This window comes from Delphinapterus leucas, chromosome 14, assembly GCF_059928025.1.
Source record: "Delphinapterus leucas isolate spDelLeu-1000000601 "Yukka" chromosome 14, BTC_Dleu_Yukka2, whole genome shotgun sequence".
Taxonomy (NCBI): Eukaryota; Metazoa; Chordata; class Mammalia; order Artiodactyla; family Monodontidae; genus Delphinapterus; species Delphinapterus leucas.
The window spans coordinates 37278965-37305492 of NC_143142.1; the positions used below are offsets into that span (position 1 = coordinate 37278965).

A 26528-nucleotide genomic window follows, 5' to 3' on the forward strand; every position below is an offset into this window, starting at 1 on the left:
AGTTTACGTTCCCGGCAATAACATATGGGAATTCTCATTTCATCACATCCTATCAGGGTTTTTTTTAATTTGCAAATTTAATAGGCAAAATTTGCTATCTTGTCTTAGTTTTCATGTCTTTGATTATTAATGAGGTTGAATATATTTTCAAGGTATTTTAAAACTAGTTTTGTCATTTTTCCCTTTTATGAATCATCTATTCCTGTTGACAAGCATTCCTAACCAAACACTCTGCTTACCAAGATTTAAAATGTTCCTTAAACTGCTGTACAACTTTGGCCAGCATGTAGCTAATGAAGTTAGAACTCTCAGCACTTTCTTCATGAGGGATGGTGAGTGTGAAATTAGGGGAAGGCAGAATGCTTACCTCTGTCATCGTTACATCTCGTTTGGAAAAATTTCCTTCATGAACACCTGGAACTACCTAAGAAGAAGGATTATACAACAAAAGATTACTAAATTCCAGCACACACTGAGCATTAATTTAATACCACATTAGTCAGGATAGGCTAAGTTGTGCTGAGGTAACAAATTAGCCCCAGCATTCCAGTGGCTTCTTATAATTTATTTTTCACTCATGTTACATGCCCATTACAAGGGCTCTGAACCACCTAGATGCTCAGGACCCTGGCTGAGAAAGGAACATCATCTCACATGTGCTGTAGCACATGTAATAACGCATGGCTTTCTTTACATCCTCATCAGAGAAAGAGAATGGATAATCACACACAGGTTCTTCTCTATCTCAGTCTAGAAATAACTCTTTTCATTTTTGTTCCCATTTCATTGGCCAGAACTTAACACATGGCACCACTTAACTGCAAGAGGAGCAAGAAAGTGTGAGTGAGCGGATGGAATATTTGGTGAGCGCTACTGTCTGTCACAAATATTAATGTGATGTACCAAGTTTTGTACTGAGTTTCCACAGGAAATTTACAATTTATGGTTGTATGTGTGATTTTTGTAAGAACCAGTCATCTGAAATGCATGTCGTTTACTTTCTTAATAAGTTCTCAAGGGCATATACTTTGATTTTAATAATTTAAAAGAAACTGTAATGACATGCAACTTGATGTAACCTTAAGAGAACTATTTTGGGGCTTCCCTGGTGGCACAGTGGTTAAGAATCTGCCTGCCAGAGAGACTTCCCTGGCGGTCCAGTGGTTAAGACTCTGCACTTCCACTGCAGGCGATGCAGGTTCAATCCCTGGTTGGGGAACTAAGATCCTGCATGCCCCATGGTGTGGCCAAAACATTAATAAAATAAAATAAAAATAGGAGAAGAATCTGCCTGCCAATGCAGGGGACATGGGTTTGAGCCCTGGTCCAGGAAGATCCCACATGCCGCGGAGCAACTAAGCCCGTGCGCCACAACTACTGAACCTGTGCTCTGGAGCCTGCGAGCCACAACTACTGAGCCCATGTGCCACAACTACTGAAGCCCATGTGCCTAGAGCCTGTGCTCCACAAGAGAAGCCACTGCAATGAGAAGCCCACGCACCGTAAAAAAGAGCAGTCCCTGCTCGCCGCAACTAGAGAAAGCCTGCGCACAGCAACAAAGACCCAATGCAGCCAAAAATAAAATAAATAAATTTATATAAAAAAAGAACTATTTTGAAAATGTGTTCAAATAAATTTCCCTATCAAAAAAACTAAAGCAGAATATTAAGAAGCCAAATCAACACTGGTGATTTCTTAATTCTAGTTTATAAAGCTAACATAACTTTCCCCCTTTTCCTTTTGATACATGTAACACACATAAAAACTGCATAAAGCGTTTACATCTAGTTGAATAAACAATTATAACGCTAACATGTAACTACAACCTAAAAAGCATAACTTTTTTCACCTGCTGGAATTTGTATATTTTTTTACAAAAGATTCCTCTTCAGTGTGTGCTGTTTTACAAATTTGCACTTTCCATTACATGATGAAATAAGAGCCGTTTAAAGAAAAATAAGTTTTACAAGCGGTTCAGCAAAGTGGTTAAGTCCAAGGATTCTGAAGAAAAGCTGTTTGGCCTTGAATCTCAGTTCTACCATTTACTAGCTGTGCGACCTCAGACAAGTTGTTTAACTTCTCTGTACCTCATCTGAAAAATCTGTAAAACAATCATACTCACCTTATAGGAACACAGAGTATTAAATGATCTAATACACGGGAAAAGTTCTTAGAACATTGCCAGACAAATATTGAGTGCTCTTTAGCAGTGATTATTATTAGAAAAATATACCATTGAAAACCATAATTTTATTTTCTATGGAGTTTTTTGTATAGAAGTGTCTTTGTTATCAATATCAAAAATTTTAGTTAAATCAATTAATGTTACTCAGAGCCACTAGAATGGAAGCAAATTGAAGCATAGAATGGAAATCCTGACGACGATAAAAACAGTTAAATATTGGCTCTACTTTTCTAAAGATTGAAAGCATTGCTAAAATTTTTCTTAAAATTTTATTCTTTCCCTCATTCCTTACAAGAATTTTTCCTCTTTAAACTAAAAGTCTATATTTGTGAGAATGATCAAATATATCACATTATTTTACTCTCCTAGGGAATGATCTATCTAATGAAGTAATAGAGAGTCAGCAGGAATTGATAGTGGCTTTCAAAACCTTTTGACTATGGTCTACAGTTATAAACACATTTGTCATCATGACTCAAAAACACACATTTCTTAGAAAACAAACTTAGGGTTACCAAAGGGGAAAGGCGGCAGAGGGATAAATTAGGAGTCTGGGATTAACAGATACATACCACTATATATAAAATAGATAAACAACAAGGACCCTGTATAGCACAGGGAACTACATTCAATATCTTGTAATAACTTATAATGGCAAAGAATCTGAAAAAGAATGTATATATAAAAGAATATATTGACATATATATAACTGAATAACTTTGTTGTACACCTGAAACTAATGCAACATTGTAAATCGACTATACTCAAATAGAAAAAGAAAATAAACCACATCTTACATATAAGTTACACACATATATAAACACACATCATGGAAATGAAAGTTCCATGACATATGCATCTGACTTATTAAATGCAATGCACTCTAATATTTTTTCTTCTGGTGTGTTCTATTCTGCTTTTGTTTGTTTGTTTAATGTGCTGGTTGTGACTCTCTAAACTTATTTCTCAAACCACAACCTTGTACCTTGAAAGAGAGTGAATCACTAGGATACAGAATGTCTTAGGTCAGACTGCCTAGAAGCAGAGCCTGAGATTCTGACACAGTTATTTATTAAGGGTGTTTTCAGTAAAACTTTTAGGGGGATGAGGCGAGCAAGATACAGAAGAGGGAGATGCTAATCTGGGAGGTGGCCTTCAGGTGACCTCCAGCCTCAGCCTGATCCTGCAGGGAGCTCTGGAGCATAAGTGGCCCCAAGGACAACCCTTTGGAGAAGATTTCAGGGGTGAGCAGTTAGCAGCAGCACCAGCTGGAGTTGGTAAAGGGATCCTGGGGGATTGTTAACATTACATGCTACACAAAATATTGTACCTTCAATTGCTCTGCCGGTGATTTTTGTATCTGGGTCTTTTTAGGAGCCCACCAATACCAACCTCATCAGAAATCACTTGCCTGGTGCATCGTATATTAATGTAATATGGTGTGTGAAGGGGGTGCATCAGGGAAGAAATTCAATCACTATTTTATGTTATGCAACAGGAGTTATTGATTGCAAGTGGGAGACATGGTATAAGTGCAACTTAAGATAGCAATGTTTATATGTGAATATTAATATATAACTGTGTTTAATTTTCAAGGTAAGTCAGTAGCTTGTTGTGTCAAAAGCAAATGAGAGCTACAATTTACAGAGCTCTTGTTTTGGATAAGGAACTTATACTCATTGTTTTACAGACATTAATTTTAAGGTAGCTATTATTATTCCCATTTTCCAGATGGAAAAACTGAGGCCTAGAAAGATTCTGGAACTTTCCCAAACTTATTCAGCTGGTAAGTTTCAGAGTCAGCCTTTGATCTCAAGTTGCTTTACCTGAAAGTCTTCTCCCTTAAAAACAACATTGGCCAGGTTTCTTCATGGTTACTTGTATCAGCACTATAGCTCTAAGCAGAATTAGCCATCTCTGGATTAGAAAGTATTTTGTGTTTTAAATTGGTTTTCTTTATAGAGTTTCTTGTTTTCTAAAGGCCATGCACAAGTCAGCCTGAGTACAATCACAATGGAAGTACGAATATCCTTCTAGAGCCTGTTTTCAAATTCAGACGTAATTAATAAGTAAATTAACAGAAAAATCAATGTATGCACACTTAGTCTCCATAACTGCTCTTGAGTCTCTCCATTACCTTTATGAAATTGAAGATGTTCTTGGTTCCTAGGGTCTGGTTTGCCAGTTCTGTCACCCAGCCAAACTGTTCTCTCATCTTCTCCATCAGGTATGTAGTGTCCTCCAAGTGATGCTGGGTCATCTGGAGAACCTGGGCATACTGCTGATTGGATATGTTGACCAACTCAAGGGCCTCATCTACTTTTGTGTATAGTTTAGGAACATCAGGACAGTCTAGCAAAGAAGAAAGTAACATGGTAAAGAAAAAGGTATGTGGGACTTGGAGTTGGGTGTTGTGGATTTAAGTCCCAGCCCTTAAGCTTTCTACTTCCAGCCTTTTGACCTTGCGTGAGTTTTCAGCCAGGTACAATCATCATGAATGAAATAACACTGCAGAGCCAGCACAGAGCCAGCACACACTGAAGATTTAAAATGTTCCTTTTCCTTGTCTTCCTTTCCATAGTGTCTCTGAAGGTCATTAGGGCTGCTCACTTATACTCTGATCAGGACACATGGGAGATTGCACTTTTCTGCCACCTGGAAGTTGAGCATGGCCATATTCAAAGTGATGTGTCTTACTGCTGGAGGAATCCTTTAAGAATGGTTTAGGATTTATCACCCTCCCTCCCCTGACAGTGGAACTAGTTTTGCTCCATATGGTGGAGGCTCCATCAACCTGAGTGAGGAGATGTGCAGCAGAGCTCCCATGCAAGCTGTAATTGACAAGACAGAGAGAGAGAAAGAAACCTTTGTGTTCACAAGTCACTAAGATTCTGCAGCTCTGTGTTATTATTGCACAACAGTCCTTCTGAACTGAAACAGGGTTAAAGGAATTTATAGAGCTGCGTTGATGAGCATCTTGATACTGTGTAAAGATTATTTATCTGCAAACTACAGAAGTGTCTATGTGTTAGGGCATCTGGGATCATAAAAGATTGTTATTGTAGAAAAAGATCACAGGCTCTTTCGACTATGTCTTCTGCTGTTTACTAAGAAACCATGCCTTCAGGAAGATAGGGGTGGGGGAGAATCCACCAACCAGAAGCTAGGTGACTACCTCATCTCAAGTCTTAAAAATCAGTTATTGTTTCTTTTTGATATGTAGATATAATGCAAGATCCTCCAGACTTCACACTTTTCCATAATTTGTGTTGGGATCTTCAGGAAAGGGAGACCTTTGTACTTGCAGGTAAAAAAATTTGCAATAGTGTACGTTTGAAAAGTAATTCAAGAAAATATTTTGAAAACAAAGAGAGCCACAGTTAACAAGATACATTATACATTTGAAAGGAGATCCAGATATTCTTTTAAAATGTCTTCATTTGCAAGTTTAGAGTTGTTAACTTTTAGAATAGTGGTGTAGTTTTGTTTTTTTTTTAATTATGGGGGAAGAAGGTGGTGAGTTACCTCATGATCTTAGGCAAGGAGAATTCTACAAGGGACACTCATTTACTCTTTTAGAGAGTGGAAAAAGATTTCCCTAAAATAAAGGTGAGACTTTGTGCAAAACACAATTGCATGAGAAAGGAAAAAGTAAAACTATCTCTATTCATAGACGACATAGTCTTGTATACAAAAAATCCTAAGGAATACATACACACACACACACAGACACACAAAACTATTAAAGGTAATAAGTCAGGGCTTCCCTGGTGGTGCAGTGGTTAAGAATCTGCCTGCCAGTGCAGGAGACATGAGTTCGAGCCCTGGTCCGGGAAGATCCAACATGCCGTGGAGCAACTAAGTCTGTGTGCCACAACTACTGATGCCCGTGTGCCCTAAAGCCTGTGCTCTGCAACAAGAGAAGCCACCAGAATGAGAAGCTTGCGCACCTCAATGAAGAGTAGCCCCGCTCACCGCAACTAAAGAAAGCCCGCCTGCAGCGACAGAGACCCAATGCAGCCAAAAATAAATAAATTTTGTTTTTAAAAAAGTAATAAATCAGCAAGGTTGCAGAACACAAGATCAATATACACATGTCAGTTGTATTTCTATACACTAACAATGAACAAACCAAAAATGAAATTAAGAAAATTCCACTCACAATAGCATAAAAAGAACCATATGCTTATGAACAAATGTTTTAAATGAACTGTAAGACTTGTATTGAAAGCTAAAACACGCTGTGAGAAAAATTAAAGATGACTTAAATAAATGGAAAAACATCTATTTTCATGAATGGGAAGACTTAATATTGTCAAGAAGGCCATACTCCACAAATTGACCTATAGATTTAATGCAATCCCTATCAAAATCTTAACTGCCCTTTTTGTAGAAACTGACAATCTGATCCCAAAATTGACATGGAAATGCAAAGGATCCATAATAGCCAAAACAATCTTGAAAACAAAGAACAACATTGGAGCATTCACACTTCCCAATTTCAAAACTAACTAAAAAGTACAATAATCAAGACAGTATGGAATTGGCATAGGATAGATATATGGACAAATGGAAGAGAATTGGGAGTCCAGAAATAAGCCCTTACTTTTGCTGTCCATGGATTTTCAACAAGAGTGCCAAGACAATTCTACACGGGAAAGAATAGAGTTTTTTAACAAGTGAAACTGAGACAACGGGATATCCAATTGCAAAAGAAAGAAGCTCGATCCTTACCTCATACCATATACAAAAGTTAACTCAAAATGCATCACAGACTTAAATGCAAGAACTAAATATATAAAACTCTTAGAAGAAAGCATAAGCATAAACCTGTGTGACCTTGGATTGGGCAATGGTTTCTTAGATATGACACCAAAATAAAAAAAGAAAAGAAGAAATAAAGTAGACTTCATCAAAATAAAAAACTTCCATGCTTCAAAGGACACCATCAAGAAAGTGAAAAGACAGCACATAGAATGGGAGAATATATTTTCAAATAATATATCTGATGAGCATTTGGTATCTAGAATATGTTAAAAAAAAAAGAAAAACTCTTACAACTCAACAATAAAAAGACAAATAACAAAATTAAAATATGGACAAAGAATTTGAATAGACATTTCTCCAAAGAAGACATGCAAATGGCCAATAAAAACATGAAAAGATGCTTGATATTATTAGTGATTAGAGAAATACAAGACAAAATCACAATGAGATACCACTTCACATCCACTCGGTTGGCTAAGACAAAAACGATGGGCAATAACAAGTGTTGACAAGGATGTGGAGAAATTAGAACCCTCATACATTTCTGTGAGAATGCAAATGGTACATCCACTTTGGAAGAGAGTTTAGTAGTTACTCAAAATGTTAAACATAGAGTTACCATATGACCCATACATATTTCATGGTATATACCCAAGAAAATTGAAAACATATGTCCAAACAAAAACTTGTACACAAATGTTCATAGCAACATTACTCACAATAGCCAAAAAGTAGAAACAAACCAAATATCCATCAGCTAACGAACGAATAAACAGAATGTGGTATATCCATACAATGGAATATTAAGCAGCCATAAAAAGGAATGAAGTTCTGAGAGATGCTACAGTATGGATAAACCTTGAAAAAATTATGCCAAGTTAAAGAAGTCATTCACAAAAGACCACAAATTGTATGATTTCATTTATATGACATACCCCGAATAGGCAAAATCAGAGACAGAAAGCAGATTATTGGTTGCCAGGGGCTGGGTAGGGGAAAGGGGTGGGGAATGGGAAATGACAGCCAATGAGTATGGAGTTGCTTTTTGGGGTGAAAATGTTCTGGAATTAGATAGTGCTGATGGTTATACAACTTTGTGAGTATACTAAAAAACACTGAATTGTATACTTTATGGTATATGAACTGTATCTTAATGCTGTTACTTAAAAAAATACACTCACATGATCAGTACCTTAAGGCATTTTTTTAGTCACCGTATAGACATGAGAATGAGTGTTTCAAGAAAAGGAAGAACGAAAACCCACATTTAGCAGGTGTCTCTTATGAAATGTGACAATATGCATCCATTAGCTTTTGTTGCACAACAAACAAATATTTATTATTTCTCATGTTTTTGTGGGTTGGTTGGACTATTCTTATGTCTGAGCTAGCTCAGCTGGGGCTGGATGGTCTAGACCCTCACATTTTGAGGGTCTCAGCTGGCATGGCTGGGACCTCTCATCTTCCAGAAGGCTAGCCTGGGCTTGATCATGCAGTGGTGGATAGGCTTCCAGTAGCAAGAGAGGACAACTTTAATTCACAAGCACATTTCAAGCCACTCACATTTGCCAATATCTTGTTGCTTAAGGACAGACCCATGGCCGAGCCCAGATTCTCAGGTTGAAAAAACAGACTCCAGCTTTCGATGGGAGGAGCTGCAAAATATTGTGGCTGTTTTGTCTTTAATCTAGTGTGCATGTATCACCTTCTGCCTGTGAGAGTTTCCAGTTTATACCTGTGGTTGTCAAGCAATTATTAATATTGCCTACATCACTTTCAAAAGAGATTCAGTTTAATTGATAATTATATGGTCTCATGTAACAGAAACTGGGCTGGAGACAGACATTCCTTGGTATAAATTCCATGTGCCTACCTCCTATATTAAGAAACAAAATATAACCCAAACAGATGAACCCCCCACTGTGACCATTCCACATCAAACTCCTTTATCTTGAAACTACTATTTTGAATTTAGGTGTATACATCTAGTACCAGTAACTGGTATGGGAAAAGAGCTACTTACAGTAAGTCCATTTAAAATTGGGACCAAAAATGTATGGTAAATAATGAAAAAAAAAAGATTTATAATGTTTTGGAACATATTTCATTTATCTTATATTTTTCAAATATAAGATTATAATTACAACTGTATGCTTAGTCTTAGAACAAAGAATGAGTTAAATGTTGATAAAAGAGGCAAAATCATTGTTTGACAAAACATACAAGAGTTGTTTGTAAAATACTGGAAGCAACTTAAATGTGCTTCAGCAGGAGAATGGATAAATAAATTGTAATGTGCTTACACAGACTAACATACAACAATGAATTCGTGAAATTAGAAACACACGCATTCACATGACTAAATCTCCCAAACTGTACTGAGTGAAACACCAAGGTGCAAAAGAATACATAAGCGATAGCATTTATACTATTAACAAATATTATCCAAAACTTGGAAACAATGCAGAAGAATGGCTGTGCGTCCTTTCAATGTCACATAAAGTATTGTCTAAGAGGTCCACCCAAAGATTACTTAATTCTCTAGGGAAATGATCCTTTGTTGGATTTACTAGTCACTGTTGATTTGGGCCAGACTCCACGAAATTAGATGTAAATTACAGATTGAAAAGTTGCAAATAAATTTTTGTCCAGTAGAGACATAAATTATTTTGGTCTGATAGAAATCATAACTGCAAAAGTTACAGTTTTATTACCCTTCGGTACATCAACTAGTTTTTTTTTTTTTTGTGGTACACGGGCCTCTCACTGTTGTGGCCTCTCCCGTTGTGGAGCACAGGCTCCGGATGCACAGGTTCAGCAACCATGGCTCACAGGTCCAGCCGCTCCGCGGCATGTGGGATCTTCCCGGACCGGGGCATGAACCCATGTCCCCTGCATCGGCAGGCAGACTCTCAACCACTGCGCCACCAGGGAAGCCCCATCAACTAGTTTTATATCTAACTTTGCAATCTTACTTCAACATTCTGTCCTTGACTGTAAATACTTCAGTCTCTCCTGTACTCATTTAAACCAGCTTAATCATTCTGCTCGTTCCCTTATTAATGGAATCAATCAATCTTTTGAATTCTTTTTTTTTTTTTTTTGCGGTACGCAGGCCTCCCACTGCTGTGGCCTCTCCCGTTGCGGAGCACAGGCCATGGCTCACGGGCCTAGCCGCTCCAAGGCATGTGGGATCTTCCCGGACCGGGGCACGAACCCGCGTCCCCTGCATCGGCAGGCGGACTCTCAACCACTGCGCCACCAGGGAAGCCCTAAATCAATCTTAACATGTTCATTTTGTACTTGTATGAGTCATATTTTTAAGGTTAAAAGTTATACTTTGACAATATAAAAACTAAAAACATGTAAAACATTGCTATGTATGGTATATGTGTGTATGTGTGCTATATATAAACACATGATAAAAGTATAAAGAAACACAAGGAAAACAACAAGGTCCTACTGTATAGCACAGGGAACTATAGTCAACATCCTGTGATAAACTATAATGGAAGAGAATATGAAAAAATAATGTATATATGTATAACCGAATCACTTTGCTGTACAGTAGAAATTAACACATTGTAAATCAACTATATTTCAATAAAATAAATTTTTAAAAAAGAAATACAAGGAAATAATAAGCACCAAATTCAAAATAGAAGTTTCCTACAGTGTGGGGAATATAGTCAGTGATGGTGACAAAGGTGGTTAAAAGTTACAAACTTCAGTACTAGGGATGTAATATACAACATGATTAATATAATTAACACTGGTATATGTTATACATGAAAATTGTTAAGAGAGTAAATCCTAAGAGTTCTCATCACAAGGAAAAAATGTTTTTCTCTTTTAAAAATTTTTTTACATGAGATGATGAATGTTTACTAAACTTACTGTGTTAATCATTTCACGATGTCAAATCATTAAATTTATAAGTGCTGTATGTCAATTATATCTCAATAAAACTGGAAGGAAAAAAAAAAAGCCCAAAATGACTTCCTTATAAGGGGATAAAGAGGATGTGATGTGGAAGGGGCACCAGCGGGGGCTTCATCTATTTTGGTAATGTTTTATTTCTTCATCTAGTATTAGGCACATGTGTTTCTATTATTTTATTCTATATACATTTATCATAAAATATAAAAGTTTAAATTGTATGGGAGGGCTTTCCTGGTGGCACAGTGGTTAAGAATCCGCCTGCCAATGCAGGGCACACGGGTTCGAGCCCTGGGCCGGGAAGATCCCACATGCCACAGAGCAACTAAGCCCGTGCGCCATAACTACTGAGCCTGTGCTCTAGAGCCCGCGAGCCACAACTACTGAAGTCCATGTGCCTAGAGCCTGTGCTCCGCAACAAGAGAAGCCACCGCAATGAGAAGCCCATGCACCGCAACAAAGAGTAGTCCCTGCTCACCGCAACTAGAGAAAGCCCGCATGCAGCAATGAAGACCCAAAGCAGCCAAAAAAAAAAAAAAATTGTTTGGGAGCACATTAGGACAGCCTTTCCTCTGTGTTTTACCTTTGCAGCAATCAATTTATACTGCATGTATACTGTGTGACTTGATGTATACTGATTATTTGATGTGTTTATATTGTATTATCTGATTTCTTATATATTGTCTTTCTTTTTCCAGTTTTGTTGAGAAATAATTGACATACATCACTGTATAAGTTTTAGGTATACAACATGATGGTTTGGCTTACATATTCACAATATATTCTGAATTGATTACTGTTGTGGGTTTAGTTAACATCCATCATCTCATACAGATACAATAAAAAGAAAAAAAAATTCTCCTTGTGATGAGAACTCTTAGGATCTACTCTCTTAACAACGTTCCTATATATCACACAGTAGCTTTAGCTATAGTCATCATCTTGTACCTTACAGCCCTAGTACTTATTTATTTCGTAACTGAAGTTTGTACCTTTCAATCACCTTCTTCCAATCACTTCCCCCCCACACACACACCCCATCTTCTTTATTATTTTATGACAATCAGGGAGAGATTATTCTTCAAAGCTTTTAACTGGAAGTTAAAGGAAGTTAATGATACATAGGTGGCATGTTTGAGTGGGACTATTTTTGTAAGAGGTCAGTATATTAGTGTATATTTTTCTCTTGTAAAAACTTCTGTTGTCTGTATGCAACCTTGTAACTGTGACTTGAAAAACAAACGCTTGAATAATGAGAATCATGAGTACTTCAGACATTTTATTTAATCCTCAAAACACCTGTGTGAAGTAGCTATATTAATTTCATTTTCCAAATGATGAAACAGAGCTGCAGAAAGTCACCCAGGGAGCAATTCTGAAGAAATAAGACCCTCATCTGCTCTAATAAAAAGGTCCAGTGTATATTCAATCTCTTGCTTCAAATCTTAGCCACATTTTTTAGAATTTCCTTCCCTTAGGGCTTTGGCAAGGTAAAAAGCAGAAGCACAGGAATCAAAAGCTCTTCTTGGATTTTGCAAGAAAATTTGCGTTCAGACCCTAGCGGTTGGGAAGTGACTTCAGCTGGGGAGGAGAAGGGACATGAGGGTCGGAGGAAAGGGGGAAGGGCCGGTGGAGAGAATTTTTCACCTGGGGAAGGAATGAAAGCTGCTCTTGGTCAGATCTGGGAGGACGCGAAACGTGCTGCTCAGGGCTTGGGAGGAGAAGCTACTATCTGTATTTAAATACTAATTAGTAATTAACCCACCATCTGGAAAGAGTTAATGCCATTTGAAAAAAAATTTATTTGGCAAAAAATTTGCTTACACATTTTGAAGATTTCTTCATTGGTGGTTTTCTTTCTCTGCAGTAAGAAGAAAGAAGTTACCCTAATTTGCTGAGTTCTCTTTTGCACACAAGAGTGTTCACTTGGTCTTTAACCATAAAAATTTTTCACGGGAATAATGAGGGAATTTTTAAAAGGGGAAAAGTAAGTTGACCTACTTTTGAATAATAAACGTTTATAAACCTGCCCTGAGCACCCCCAGACGGCAATGAGCACGCCAAAAAGAGCTTGAAGGGAAGCAAATGAATCCACGATGCCTGTAAAAGTGAGATTTGTGACCTCTGACCAGAATACAATCGAAACCCTGAGAACATAATAATCATTTACCTTCCCGTAGGTAATCCTGACATTTTTGGCATCTTGCGTGAAATTGGAAACATTCCGACGAGTTCTGGCGAAGCTCTCCGCACAGCCCTCGGCCCCGCACGGGCAATGCCGTCCTACTCAGGCCGCCGTGGGCGGAGTCTACAAGTAACAGCATTTTCACATCAGTGTCGTTAGAGAGTTTGAACTTTAAAGGCATGGATAGAATGTCATTTCTCTTTCTAACCAGCACTTGCAAAATCTTTGTTCTGTATTCAATCGTAGGAGTGCATACTGGTGCAACCAGTTACTAGGACAATTTGGCATCTATTAAAAAGTGCATGTATTGGGCTTCCCTGGTGGTGCAGTGGTTGAGAGTCCGCCTGCGAAGGCAGGAGACACAGGTTCGTGCCCCGGTCCAGGAGGATCCCACATACCGCGGAGCGGCTGGGCCCGTGAGCCATGGCCGTTGAGCCTGCGCGTCCGGAGCCTGTGCTCCGCAGCGGGAGAGGCCACAACAGTGAGAGGCCCGCATACCGCAAAAAAAAAAAAAAGTGCATGTATCCTTTAATCCAGCAGTCTCATTACTGTCATTATTACTCATCATTACTATTATTACTACTTGCTTTCCCCAAACCCCACTCCCCACACAGAGGTTAATGCATATAATTTTATTTTCAGGAAGGAATCATGAGGAATTATTCATAGTAACTCTATTGGAAGAGAGACTTGATGGGGTGGGAGAAGGCAGCTTTCATTTCTTTTGTTCCTTTGTATATTTAAATTATTTTAAATTTAGTGTGTCTTATTTTTATCATTATTATTTCTGATATCATTGGGGTTAACTAGATAGGGAATTGTAAGCCACTTTTCTCTTTGGGCTTCTATTAAAATTTTTTCTAGTAATTATTTTAATTTTTTCAAGCTGTAATTCAAATGTGTATTGGAGTTCCAAAGATATTGGAAATGTCTGTTTTTTAAACTGGGTGGTAGGTATTTATTACTATTCTTTTTTGCATTTCACATATATAATGTTATAAACAGTAAGTCAAAGATTTAGGAAAACATCTAAAGCAGATCAACTTTTAAGAAACTCTTTTTTTCCTGGAATAATTAACCATCCATATAAAAATGATGTAAAAAGAAGTCGTCCAACAGCAAATTGACAATTCCCAATTGAGTGTTTCACATTAGGAAAAATTTGTTATTAATTTTTAACCTGATGATATTCTGTTATATTAAATCTTTGATGTTAAAAAAATGAAACATTTCGAGATAAATTGTGAAGTTTACTGGGACTTCCCTGGCAGTCCAGTGGTTAAGACTCTGTACTTCTACAGCAGGGGGGCAGGGGTTCAATCCCTGCTCAGGGAACTAGGATCCCGCAGGCCGCGTGGCACAGCCAAAAGCAACAAACAAAAAATGTGAAGTTTATTGTTTAAAAACCTACGAGGCATTTGCTAGATCATCTGGTGGGTAAGGCAGCCAACCACTTGGTTGAATAGGAGTCATTTTCTCCCATTCCCTATAGATTTAGTGGCATCTCCTCTCACCCCAGAGAACCCCTGTGAGTTCTACTGTAGAGCAATTCTGCATTATGTGCCGTTAATTTTGTCTTCTCTATTAGACTCTGAGTCGTTTGAGAGAGGGGATTTGGTCTTGTCATTTTAATCTTGTCATTCTTCCATAACTTCCTCTGTCATTTCACTTAAGATATGGTAGTGCAACTGTTCACTGACCTGTTTTTCTTTCTCTGGACTAAACTCCTAAAAGTTAGGGGCTGTGTCATCTCTGTCATAATCATTGCTTATTCACAGCATCTAGATGAATACTTGGTATATTCAAGGATGGCAAATTGAGGGCTATCTGAACCAATTCCCCATGCTATACTCATGAGAGTAGCCCATCGCCTACCTTCGGCCATGCCAGAACAGAGCCTGAGGGCCCTTCTAGGCAGTTACTTCTAGTAAATCATCTACCCTCCCAACTTGCCTGTTTCCCCCATGGGAAAATTAAGGACGGCAAAATTCTCCAGGGCAGGATTAAAACCCAGAACTCCCAGCTCCCAGCACCCAGCACTGTGTGAAGCTACTACACCACAGTTTTACTGAATGGATCTTATCTATTCTCTCTAGGGATTTGTAAGCCAAGTGAGGACAACTGCAAAAGCTATCTTATTCTGTTTCAACAGATTCAGCAACTGAAGTCTAGAAAGAACAAAGTAGGAAAGAAATTCTTTCATATGGAGACTAAAATGAAACAACACTCAATAAAATTAAAAAATATATTAAACAAGATATTTCATATTTTTATCACCTTTTTCCTTTTAACAGTGTTCATTATTCAATTTTAGCTACTTTTCTAATTTTGGCTCTTGGGATGATCATGACAAATAAAGCCTATCTGTGAAGGCTGCCAGATACCTAGTTTACACTCAGAAGATATTAACCACTGTAATTGACAGGAGGCAGCTTTCCTATTGATATTGTAACAGATTCCACAGATTTAGTGGTTTGAACAACATAGATTATTTTACAGTGCTATAGGTCAGAAGTCTGAAGTGGGTCTCAGTGGGCTAAATGAAGGTGTTGGCAAGGCTGTTCTTTTCTGGAGGCTCTAGGGCAGAATCCATCTCCATGCCTTTCCAGGGTCTGGAGGCCACCACCCCCCTTGCCTCCTGTTCCCCTTCCTCTATCTTCTAAGCTGGCAAAGCAGGGACAAGTTCCTCTCGTGAGGCTGTCTCTATTGATTCTTTTCTGCCTCCTTCTTCTACTTTTAGGAGCCCTTGTGATTTCACTGGAGCCACCTGGACAACCCCAAATACTCTCCCTACTTTAAGGTCAGCTGATTAGCAACCTCAATTCCATCTGCAACCTTACTTTCCCCTGCTGTGTAACCTAACATTTTCACAGGTTCTGGGGATTAGGATTTGGGTATCTTTGGAAAGCTATTATATTATTCTGCCTACCGCAAGGGGCAAAGGTTTATTCTCATTAGGTGGATTTTCTAGGGGCAATAGGTTTATTCCTCACCTACCACCAGTCCAGAAAAGTGATGGAAACTACATGCAAATACCCCACAGCCCCTGCCTGCCTATTTTTGATAAACTGTCCTCATGTACTCATCTGGGAAGAGAATCTCTCCTCTGTTGAGCTTGCTGTCTGGTTAGGGTAGGGACACTGGAGAGAGAAGAGTATAAAGGTGTAACAAAGGCTTTTTTTGTTTGCTGTTTTGTTTTTGTTTTTACTTTCTGCACTTGCAGGGGACCCTGGATCTCTAGATTATCACTGAGGTGATGGTGGTGCAAGGAAGGAATTGACTAGTTTAGATTCCTCATGTAAGTGGGATATAATATTTGTCCTTCTGTGTCTGGCTTATTTCACATAGCATAGTGTCCTCCAGGTTCATCCATGTTGTCACAACTGGCGGGATTTCTAGAAGGAGCCTGTTTCATTTTTTGTTAGAGAAGAGCATCCCTGTCCTTGACTTAATGTTCCATAGAGATATGTCCAAGGAAACACAGATTCTACCTGTGGCCCACACGGCAACTCTCGTTTCTGAGATGCTGCCTCCCAGGCTCTCCACAGAAGCCCAAAGAAGTTACCTCCTCTGCCTTAACAACATAAAGCAGCATTGCTTTTTCCAATATGGAATATCAGAGTGGTATTTGTAGAAGGTGATTATTATCATTTACAGAAATTTCTACAGTCTTGGGTTTGTCTCTGAGTATTTTCTCTGGTTTTGTGCATAAATGATGTGATCTAAGGGATTACAGTAGCGATGCAGAGGAGGTCATGGAAGGCACTAAATGTGACCTGGTTTTACATGGCACTAAGCTTTCTCCCCAAACTGGAAGTTGAGGAGCCTGGACTGATTTTAAAGAAACCCCATGGTGTTCAAGCAGAATAGAGCCAAGCATCTGCCTGAGTTTTTTTTTTTTTTGTGGTACGCGGGCCTCTCACTGTTGTGGCCTCTCCCGTTTCGGAGCACAGGCTCCAGAAACGCAGGCTCAGCGGCCATGGCTCATGAGCCCAGCCGATCTTCCCGGACCGGGGCACAAACCCGTGTCCCCTGCATCAGCAGGCGAACTCTCAACCACTGCGCCACCAGGGAAGCCCTGCCTGAGTTTTAATAAAGGAGGCAACTGTCTTTTTCAAGTTCTCACCTTACCAGGGTTTTCTTTCTCAGCTTTGAAAATTTGCTTTAGAAATAGAGAACAGCCCCACAGAGCTCTCGACAAAGACGGGAGAAGGCTAGTGTTTGGCAGACCTCAAAGCTTTTTCTAAGAGGCTGTGAGACTTTGATTATCCATAAACCATCACTCTCAGGATCATTGTACAATGACTTAGAAATGGCTACCAGTTCCAAAGTTAAATAAAACTCAACTTTAGTACAGATATCTAAATAATCTTTTAATACTTGCCTTTGTCTTGTTTTGATAAATCCTCGATTGCCTTCAGCATCTCAGTAACTGTTGCACTGACACTTTGATAAATAGAGAGACTGAAATTACAAAACAGCTGGAAGAAGCTGGGAATGTCCCAGCTTTGCACAGGATGTGCTTTTTTTGCTGGCTCTTTGGAAAAAGCTGGAAAAAAGTAAGGCTCCATGAAGTCTGTATCTGACATGAAATATGATTGAAAAGCCTGGTCAAATTCTTGCTGCATCTGTTTGAAGACGTCAAAACTCCTGTTATAGAGAAATCCCACATCCACAGTCAGTTGGCTGAACATGTTCTCTATCTGGGTCAGTTGTGCATCTTCCTCAACAAACTTCTCACCGATGGGAAGGTCTTTTTCATTATCTTCATGGAAAGGAAACAGAAACTGATATATCTTCCTGAAAAAATGTTCAAGCTGTAGGGTGGGATGGGGGACAGAAATGAAATAAATTAATTTTCTTTTGGACTATTTTTTTATTGTGAATTTTTATGTCAACTTACAAGTAGTCATTCCAAATCAAGAACAGTTCTGGGCAAACTAGGAAAACGTGATCCACTTTAAGATAATTTATTAACATTCATGTACCTGGCTTTGACTTTGACTATGGAAATAGGGTCTGAAGTTCCTCCTGGTTTCTGTTTGTCTACCAAGGCCTAAGAAGGCCAAGTTTTCAATATTATTGACAAGCCACAGTCCTGATGTACTGGTGGTGGTTGGCATGCATGGTTTTAGACCGTGCAGCCTGAAAACTGTGAAGAAGGCTCTTGTCTTTCACCTCTGCCTTAGTTCTTCTTTTTTTTTTCCTTCAGTGGCATGCTATTCGTGTCTTTATGCTCTCCTCTCTCTCATCTCATAAATTAGTCCAGGGAAAAGATCAATACATTCACACTGAACTATAGATGCTTAATACAGCTAAATAGGTTACTTCGAGATGTTACATATTACCAGTGATCAAAGCCCTCCTTGGCTGTAGCCAAAGGAATGAAGCTCTAATTATAGAATTTCCTATTCAGGGGGAGATCTTCCAGCAGTCACACCATGTTCTACTTCATCTATGTGACACATAAGTTCGTGCCAGAACACAGTTGCCCTTGTATGATAGTGATATGACCCTGTTGTATGTTCTGGAATGTAGCAACCATCAAACATCACTGTGGGAGCACTCCCCACCCCTGCTCAAGGGCTGTTCAAAGAATTCTCCAGGGATTCTTAGAAGACTCATGCCTTTCTCAAAAAGTAATCTGGGTGGATCATCTGCCTCTCCCTCTGCCAGCTTCTGTTTACCTGAACCCAGCCACAAAAATGAAACTTTAAAGGCCCAAGAAATTGTCATAAGGTCACACAAAAGGTGCAGATAGGAATTGTCTCCAAAGCTCCTGACTTCCAGCCAGTGCTCATTCCAGTATACTCTGGTATGTTAGAGAGTGGCTATAAAAATAGAGCAGGTGCAATTAACAGTGGAGGCAAATTAACTTGGCATATGAATTATCCTAGGGGTTGTTCCTTCTGTAATTGGGGAAGGCACTGCCAAGCCAGGCGCAGACTCTGATTACTGCATGCTCTGATATGTAGAGGGGAATTTCTCTGCATTGCCTACTCAGCCCACTTCTTGAAGGGGAAGGGAAATTCAGGCCAAGAGAAGAGGAGCCTTTTATGGGTCAGAGCTCATCCTAATCAGGTCACCACCCTCTGTGATTCCCTCTGCCCAGAAGAGAGCCAAAGAGGACAAAAAAGAAAACATGCCAGTCCTACAGGATGTGCATGGATTGTGGTAAAGGGGACGTGAATGTGGGGACGTGTGTGCACGGGCATGTGTGTGCTGCCACAAGAGGGCAAGCCCGTTGAAGGAGAGACTCAGGAGGCAGAGGACGCCTTCAAAGGCTTGGCCTCCAGAGAAAACACTAAAGCAGGTTGAAATCAGAGACTATAATGCTATTATTCAGAATGCAATTCAGCAAACATTTATTGAATGCCTACAATGCTTAAATGAAGGCAGATAAGATATGGTTCCTGCCCTCAAAGAGCTTACAATCTAGTGGGAATGTGTTCATAAATAACAAATACAAGGCAGAAAGAGTCAGGGTGTTTCTGAGAGATACACACAGTGTCCTGAAAGGGAGGGCAAGCACTGGATGGCTGTTCTAACTTAAAAATTATATATCCACAAGTGATTCATACATAAACATGAATGCTAGATTCTAGGTTGCAAAAGGCCAACATCAGATCATCCATATCTATTCTAAATATTAACATAAGTTAATTTTTAAAAGTAAGCTGAAGCACATACCTTAAGAACTTAGAAACCTTGAGCTCTATTTTTCCCTTACCTTGTTTTTCATAGAGGACCAACTGTTTTGGCAGGTTGTATAAAATCTCATGCAGTTACTTTCCAGGCAAGATTTGCATTCATCCCAGGAACCTGTCAAAGACACCTGGCATAGCCTTTCTTCCTCTTCTAGATGTCCTTGAACTTCATTCATAAGTTTCAGAGCCTCCTAATTAAAAAGTAGAAACACACACCCTATTTCCATTTCATGACTCTATGTGTTGTACCTTAGTTGATTTCACGCTTTACAAAATGTGCGTATTCTAAACTAAACCTCTGGGAACTCCCTGGTGGTCCAGTGGTTAGGACTCAGCACTCTCACTGCCAAGGGCTCGGGTTCCACGATCCCTGGCCAGGGAACTAACATCCCACAAGCCCTGTGGGGCAGCCAAAAATTAAAACAAAAACAAAAAATACTAAACCTCATTCCTTCTTCAAGCCCTTAGCGTCTACCAGATCTACCCTGAAGCTTTCTGTTAACTTAAGAGCACTGCTTGATCTCTATTGAAGACCGGGCAGTTCTTATTCACCTGTTAATTTGTACAGTCAACAGCTATTTATTGAGTGCTTGCTATGGGATGGACATTCACTGCCTGTGGGTGAAGCAACAATGAAGACACAGCCCCTACTCTGCTGAATGACTGTAACTGATCTGTTTACTTGTCTGTCTTCACTTCTAGTCCTTGAAGGATGTGGAAGATGGGTTTTTAAGGCTTACAAAGTTGACACATTTATTTCCTTCATTTATGCTGCTTTTAATTTTTGTATGTTCTTAAACACTGCAAGGAAGCACAATTCTTGTGTATCAAGTCAAATCTTGTATATCAAATTCCTGTGTACTGTATATCACAATTCTTGTAGTGAGTTGCATCCTAATAGCAAAGATGCTGTATTCTGAGGGGCTTCATTCTTCTCATCCACATTCCAAGCACTCCCCCTTGTGGTGCCTGCTGTACTCGGCCAGGTCCCGCCCAGCAGAAGCGACACCTGTCCCTGAGAACGTCAACCCTGCCCCCAGAGCTCCCCCCAGGCCAGCCCCACGTAGACCCCCCCACCCCCGTCTCCCTGCAAGTGTGGGCTTCTGCAGACCGGCTCCCTCCAGGCCTGAGAAGTAGTTCAGGGGATTTAGGGGATATAATGGACCTGTCCATAAGGAGAAAGCCTCAGAGCAGATGAAGACTCCCTTAAGTGAAAAAAAACACAAGGGAGCACAGTTTCTAACATCAATGTAGTATGCACTTTTACCTATGGGAAAAGAAAAAGAAATCACCCTTTCCTGGCATATTAAGTCCAAAGAAACACCTGGGCACTGACAATCCCCGCACATTTCCTCTGCAGGGCTTGGATTTTTCAGCTGCCCTCATGACAGAATCCTGGGGCTAAGCTGGGTGTCATTTGCTACGTCCCACATAAGAAACCTGGCAGGGCTCCAGTCTGCCAAATGCACCTCGTGATCCAGACAGGTTTAACTTGTCTCTTTGGGCTTTGCAGAACAATTTTGGAATCCTACAACTTCTCAAGAAATGTTGCCTCACCAGGACAGGCAACAGTACTGCCCAGATTTTCTCAATCAGTCTTTTAAATATTCTGCCCATTGTCACTATAAACTGAAATCTCAGTATTTCCAATTACAAACTACACTCACTGTGGACCCTTGGGCAAATTATTTAATATCTCTGAGCCCCTGTCTCCTTCTTAGCAAATAGGAATAACTGTAGAATCTACCTCTTAAGGTTTCGTACTAAGTGAGATGAGCAAGCAAGGCACATAGTCCGTAATCATTTGATTTCCTTCCACTCACCTCCAAGAGTGTAACAAGAACCAATGACCAAATCACATGGCCCAAGTTTTGGTACTGAAATGTTGCCATGGAGGAAGAAGGTCTCTGGTTTAGGAATGCCTTGTCCATGCCTTCTGCTTCTCCCTAAATGTCCCACCCAGCGATAGATTCCATACTTAGAACTCTCTTCCTGCAGTTCAAAGTCCCACACAAACCTGGATGGGGGTGTGGGGCGTGGGGAATCACTTGAAGCTGCTTTAGGGTTTCCCACTTTAGTAAGAGCAAGTTTCAGATGCTCCCACTAAATATAAATAGGGAGAACCTGATGAGGAGGATCGAGATTACACTGGATCACCTGAGGATGGGATGTGTTTTGTTCTGGGAAACTCGGGGGCACCCACCCCATATTTGTCAGTTCGTGATTTGTGTGAAGTATCCTTTATTTTAGATTGAAAATAATTTTAGGGAGGGAAACTCAGGGTTAAACAGGTGTTTCCTTTTTTTTTTTTTTTTTTTTTTTGCAGTACGTGGGCCTCTCACCGCTGTGGCCTCTCCCGTTGCGGAGCACAGGCTCTGGACGCGCAGGCTCAGCGGCCATGGCTCACGGGCCTAGCCGCTCTGCGGCATGTGGGATCCTTCTGGACTGGGGCACGAACCTGCGTCCCCTGCATCAGCAGGCGGACTCTCGACTACTGCGCCACCAGGGAAGCCCGGTTTTTCCTTTTTTAAATGAATTTTTAAATGAGTACCCAAACCTTAAGAGTATAATTCAATGATTTTTTAAAAAATAAGTACGTCTTAAGAAATAATAAAAATTCTACTAGCTCCTGGGATTCTTCAGGGTCAGAAATGGAACTAACACTTGCTAACCTGACTTACACCAAGCATTCTTTCCATAGCATGTGCTCCCTCCTTGGCTTGCCAGGAGGCCCGGGAAAGGGAGAAAAACAGAAAGTCACTGGGTCTTCCACAGGCACAGCGCCAGTGGACTTTCTCCTGGGTCAGTCATGACAGGGTCACAACATTGTAAAGCAACCATACTCCAATAAAAATTTAAGACAACAACAACAACACATTAATTAACATCTCAAAACTCAGTTTCCTTAGCTGTAAAATGAAAGTGATGGTTTACTCAGATGTTGGAAGGACTGCAGGTGATGATGTGTTTTATAAAGGGCCTGTGAATGATATCTAGTGTGGTTATTCCCAGTGGCCAGACTCACAAGCCCACCAGGGAAGAACACAGCTAGAGGGGCTTCCACATTTTCCTCATGAGGAGCTGGTTTTCATTTCCTCAAGGTCTTTTGATCTCTGCCAAAAGGGAGGAGGGCTTCCAGCTGCTGGTCAAGCAATCTCCTTTCCTCGACAGGGACCCTGTGTGGTACAGGGAGAGGGATGGCTGCAAAATCAACCAGCTGGTGACAGGCTGACTACAGCTCTGGGGTCCCAGCCTGTGATGTAGCCCTGCTCCAATGGATCAGGGGACACCCAGTGGCCACTGTGAATTCCAGCAGCTCCAGAGCTTTGTAACCCCCAACTTTATAGGTCTACAGGTCTAGGTGTAGATCAAGGTCTAGAGAAGAGATATTAGAACTTGTATTTGTGTTTTTTAAATTTAAAAATCAACTATGGAAAGGAGAAATGGGGAGTTGTTTAATGGGTATAGAGTTTCAGTTTTGCAAAATGAGATGAATTCTGGAGATTGGTTGTCCAATAATGTGAGTGCATTTAAAAATATATATTTCTTTATTTATTTGGTTGAGCCAGGTCTTAGTTGCAGCTCGCTGGTCTTAGTTGCGGCATGCATGCAGGATCTAGTTGCCTGGCCAGGGATCAAAGCCGGGACCCCTGCATTGGGAGCATGAGTCTTAACCACTGCGCCACCGGGGAAGTACTGTGAATGTATTTAATACTGTTGAACTGTACTCATAAAAGTGGTTAAGATGGCAAATTTTATGTTATGCATATTTTACCACAATTAAAAATGTTTTCATGAAAATAAAATTTAAAAGTAATTTACTCCCAATTTTAAAATTTAAAATATTTTCCAAATTATTTTTATAGTTTTGATATTCTCTATAAGGGTATGTTGGAAAATAAATTTAAAAATTTTTTAACTGTTCTGAGTGTTATGTTAATGGTTAATGATATTAAACTATGAGCCATGCAATGTCTATAATTTAGAAATGTATTGAGCTTTATACTGTAACATATGAAGAGTTTTTAATATGGCCCATAGACATTTGAATATAATGTATATTCTCCATTGATAAGATACATAGTTTGGACAACAACTATTAAGTAAAGGTATTTGAATTAAAAAAGTTGATGAGGCTGATGTACTATTTCACATGCACTGGTGCTTGTGTCAGGCCATTGTGTGTGGCCAGCTGTGCGTGAGGACCCTGCGGAAGAGACACTGGTTGCCTCTCTCTGTTCACTTGGAGCCAATTGCAATGACTTGCCATTTAAGAGAACTCAGGTAAATGATGTTTTTTAACTACTTTTAACTAAACTAGCCCTCACAAAATGAACAGGAGGCTTTAAAAGTTTCTTGAAAAAAAACCCCAGCAGATTAAAAAATATGAATAACTTAAGCTCAAGTAGATAAGAAGCAAATGGCAGGGCTGTCACTTTTTCATTACAAGCTCTTTGGCCTTGTGTCAGTAAAAATATGATGATCTAATCAGATTTGGCAATAAGCTAAAATATTTTCAAAATATCTAGATGATTTGAAATATGGACTTACATCTACCCAAGCTAATGATGATCCCTAAGTGCATTCTGTGCCTTGAGATAATAACGGTAGCAATTCATGTGTCTAATTTAATAAATAAATTAAAATGCATATATTCAGGAGTGGATGCTAACAATAATTATGGTAATAGGGATGGGAAAGAAAAAAACTTTGGAGGCCACTGATGTAGCCAAAAACTCCCAGACACTTTTGACACAATATCCCAACTCAAAAGGCACCAGTAAAGCATTTTTAAGAAAGCAGCACTTCCCAAACAAAGCCGAATCCCCCAAATTCCCGAGTTTGGAGGCCATCGAAGGCCTAATCTACAAGGAATATGTTCTTTGAAGAAATTTGAAATTTTCTTCAAACTCTTCCTCCAATAAGGGCTGCTCTCCAGAAAATCTATGATTAGGGTAAATAAGTAATTCCTCCAGTGCACTCAGACATGCACTTTTTATGGTCCAGATATAGTTAAGGACAGGTGTGATTTTCAATGACTGTACCTGCTTTTCTTCTCTGCATTTCTTCAGGGTTCTCATTAGGTTGCTATGTTCCTCCTCTCTTCTTTCCATCAGGATTTTCATTTGCTTCATGCCAGTCAAAGCCTTCTTCACCTCTTCATCTATATCTATCTCCCCAGCCTTGGAAAAACCTAAAAGATTACGATGTAGTTTTTTCCTTTGAGATCTGATCAGATTACAACGTATCAGAACACAATGAGTTCACCAACTTTTCATGTTCCCCCAGCAGAGGCTTAATTGTTTTGTTTTTTTTTTAACAGCATCAAACTTTGAAAGCAGATCACAATGATTTGGGCTGTCAGCTGCCACATGGACATGGCTACCACCCGGGTGATATCTTCTGTTCCTCACTTCTGAACTGCTAGCCAAGTCAGAGTTCATTTAACCCTATTCTTATCATTTTCCTCAGGGCCTGTTTTCATTTATCCAATTGTTTTTCTTTCCCTTAAAACTCAAGTGTGTTTATATTAGAAGAAAACATTGAATTTTCTTCACAGACAATTTATATTAAATGCCCAACTGGGAACCTTAAACAGAGTGAACAATTTCCTTTTCTTTCAGCTTCAGTTACCTTCCCAGGAGGCATAAAACCTAGAAAGCATCTTGTATAATGCAAGATTCTTTAATAACCTACTGGACATCTCTTACACCCCTTTAATAAGCCTTTAGCGAGTATGAAATTCATGGTTTGTCATTCTCTCTTCACAATAGCCAATGTGGCCACCAAAGGAGCTTAATCTGGCCTCCAAATTTAATTACAGATCCCCAAAAAAGAAACGTTTAGACTAATTTATTTTCCTGTTAAGTACTCAAAGCATATCTCATCAAGCAAAGGCCACAAGTTAATGAGCACAGACCAACCAGATTCAATGTCATTATAACCCATTCTTTCACTATCTCAAGAATAACTGCATGGATTACTTTAATTGTTTAAATTTTTCAAATGCTAGAAAAGAATTTCACTGTTCATTAAAACTGTGCTCAGAGGACACCAAACATCTGGATGAGACCAAGCAATGCAACTCAAAACGTTGGCAAGTTTTATCTCTGTGATGGCAAACATCTGGATATGTGGACCATTCTCAGAGACGCATTTGGAATTTTCTATTTTTATCCAGATGCTTGGCGTCTTGTCTACTTGGCTTAAGTGCCTGGAGAACATCTCACCGTGAAACTAGAGGGCATCCTGAATACGGTTATCTCTCAACTGTAAATCACCGTAAATGCCAGCAGGAAATGCAAACAGGAAAACGGGACACAGTGCAGATAAAAAAACCAAACATTACCCTTCAGGCCTCCATGGATAGCAGTTTTGTCCTTCCACATAGGTGCACAGTGACAATCTTTCAACCACAGCAGATACACAATAAACACCAAGAGTGGCAGCTTCATGTTTCCGTTGTGACTGCAAAGGAAAAATAAACCTGCATCAAATGCCTTAGGTTAAGTTAGTTTCTACTGGCATCAATTGAAAACACATGGTGATCCAAAGCATTTTTCTGTCAGTTTTTCTTTATGACTTTAGACAATGTATGCTGATATGGCTGAGACATAAGGAAACCTGAAATCTAAATAAATTTTTTAAAAAGACAACCCAAGTCCCTATTTTGTTTACATTCTTCCTGACAGTTAAATAAGGTCATCATCTGAAGCATTTGAAATTTAGGGCAACCAATAGCATG

At 39.5% G+C, this 26528-nt stretch overlaps 1 protein-coding gene across 1 annotated transcript; it reads right to left on the reverse strand.

The window, feature by feature from the left end:
- On the reverse strand, positions 1-26265 carry CLUL1 (clusterin like 1). The gene is made up of 7 exons (XM_022586773.2): positions 26133-26265; positions 24829-24977; positions 19807-19974; positions 17461-17893; positions 13062-13199; positions 4323-4537; positions 1-424 (listed from the first exon to the last, which is right to left on the reverse strand). Exons 1-7 carry the CDS (start codon positions 26236-26238, stop codon positions 236-238), a joined length of 1398 nt encoding a protein of 465 aa, XP_022442481.2. The 5' UTR covers positions 26239-26265; the 3' UTR covers positions 1-235.
- Positions 26266-26528: the final 263 nt, after the last annotated feature.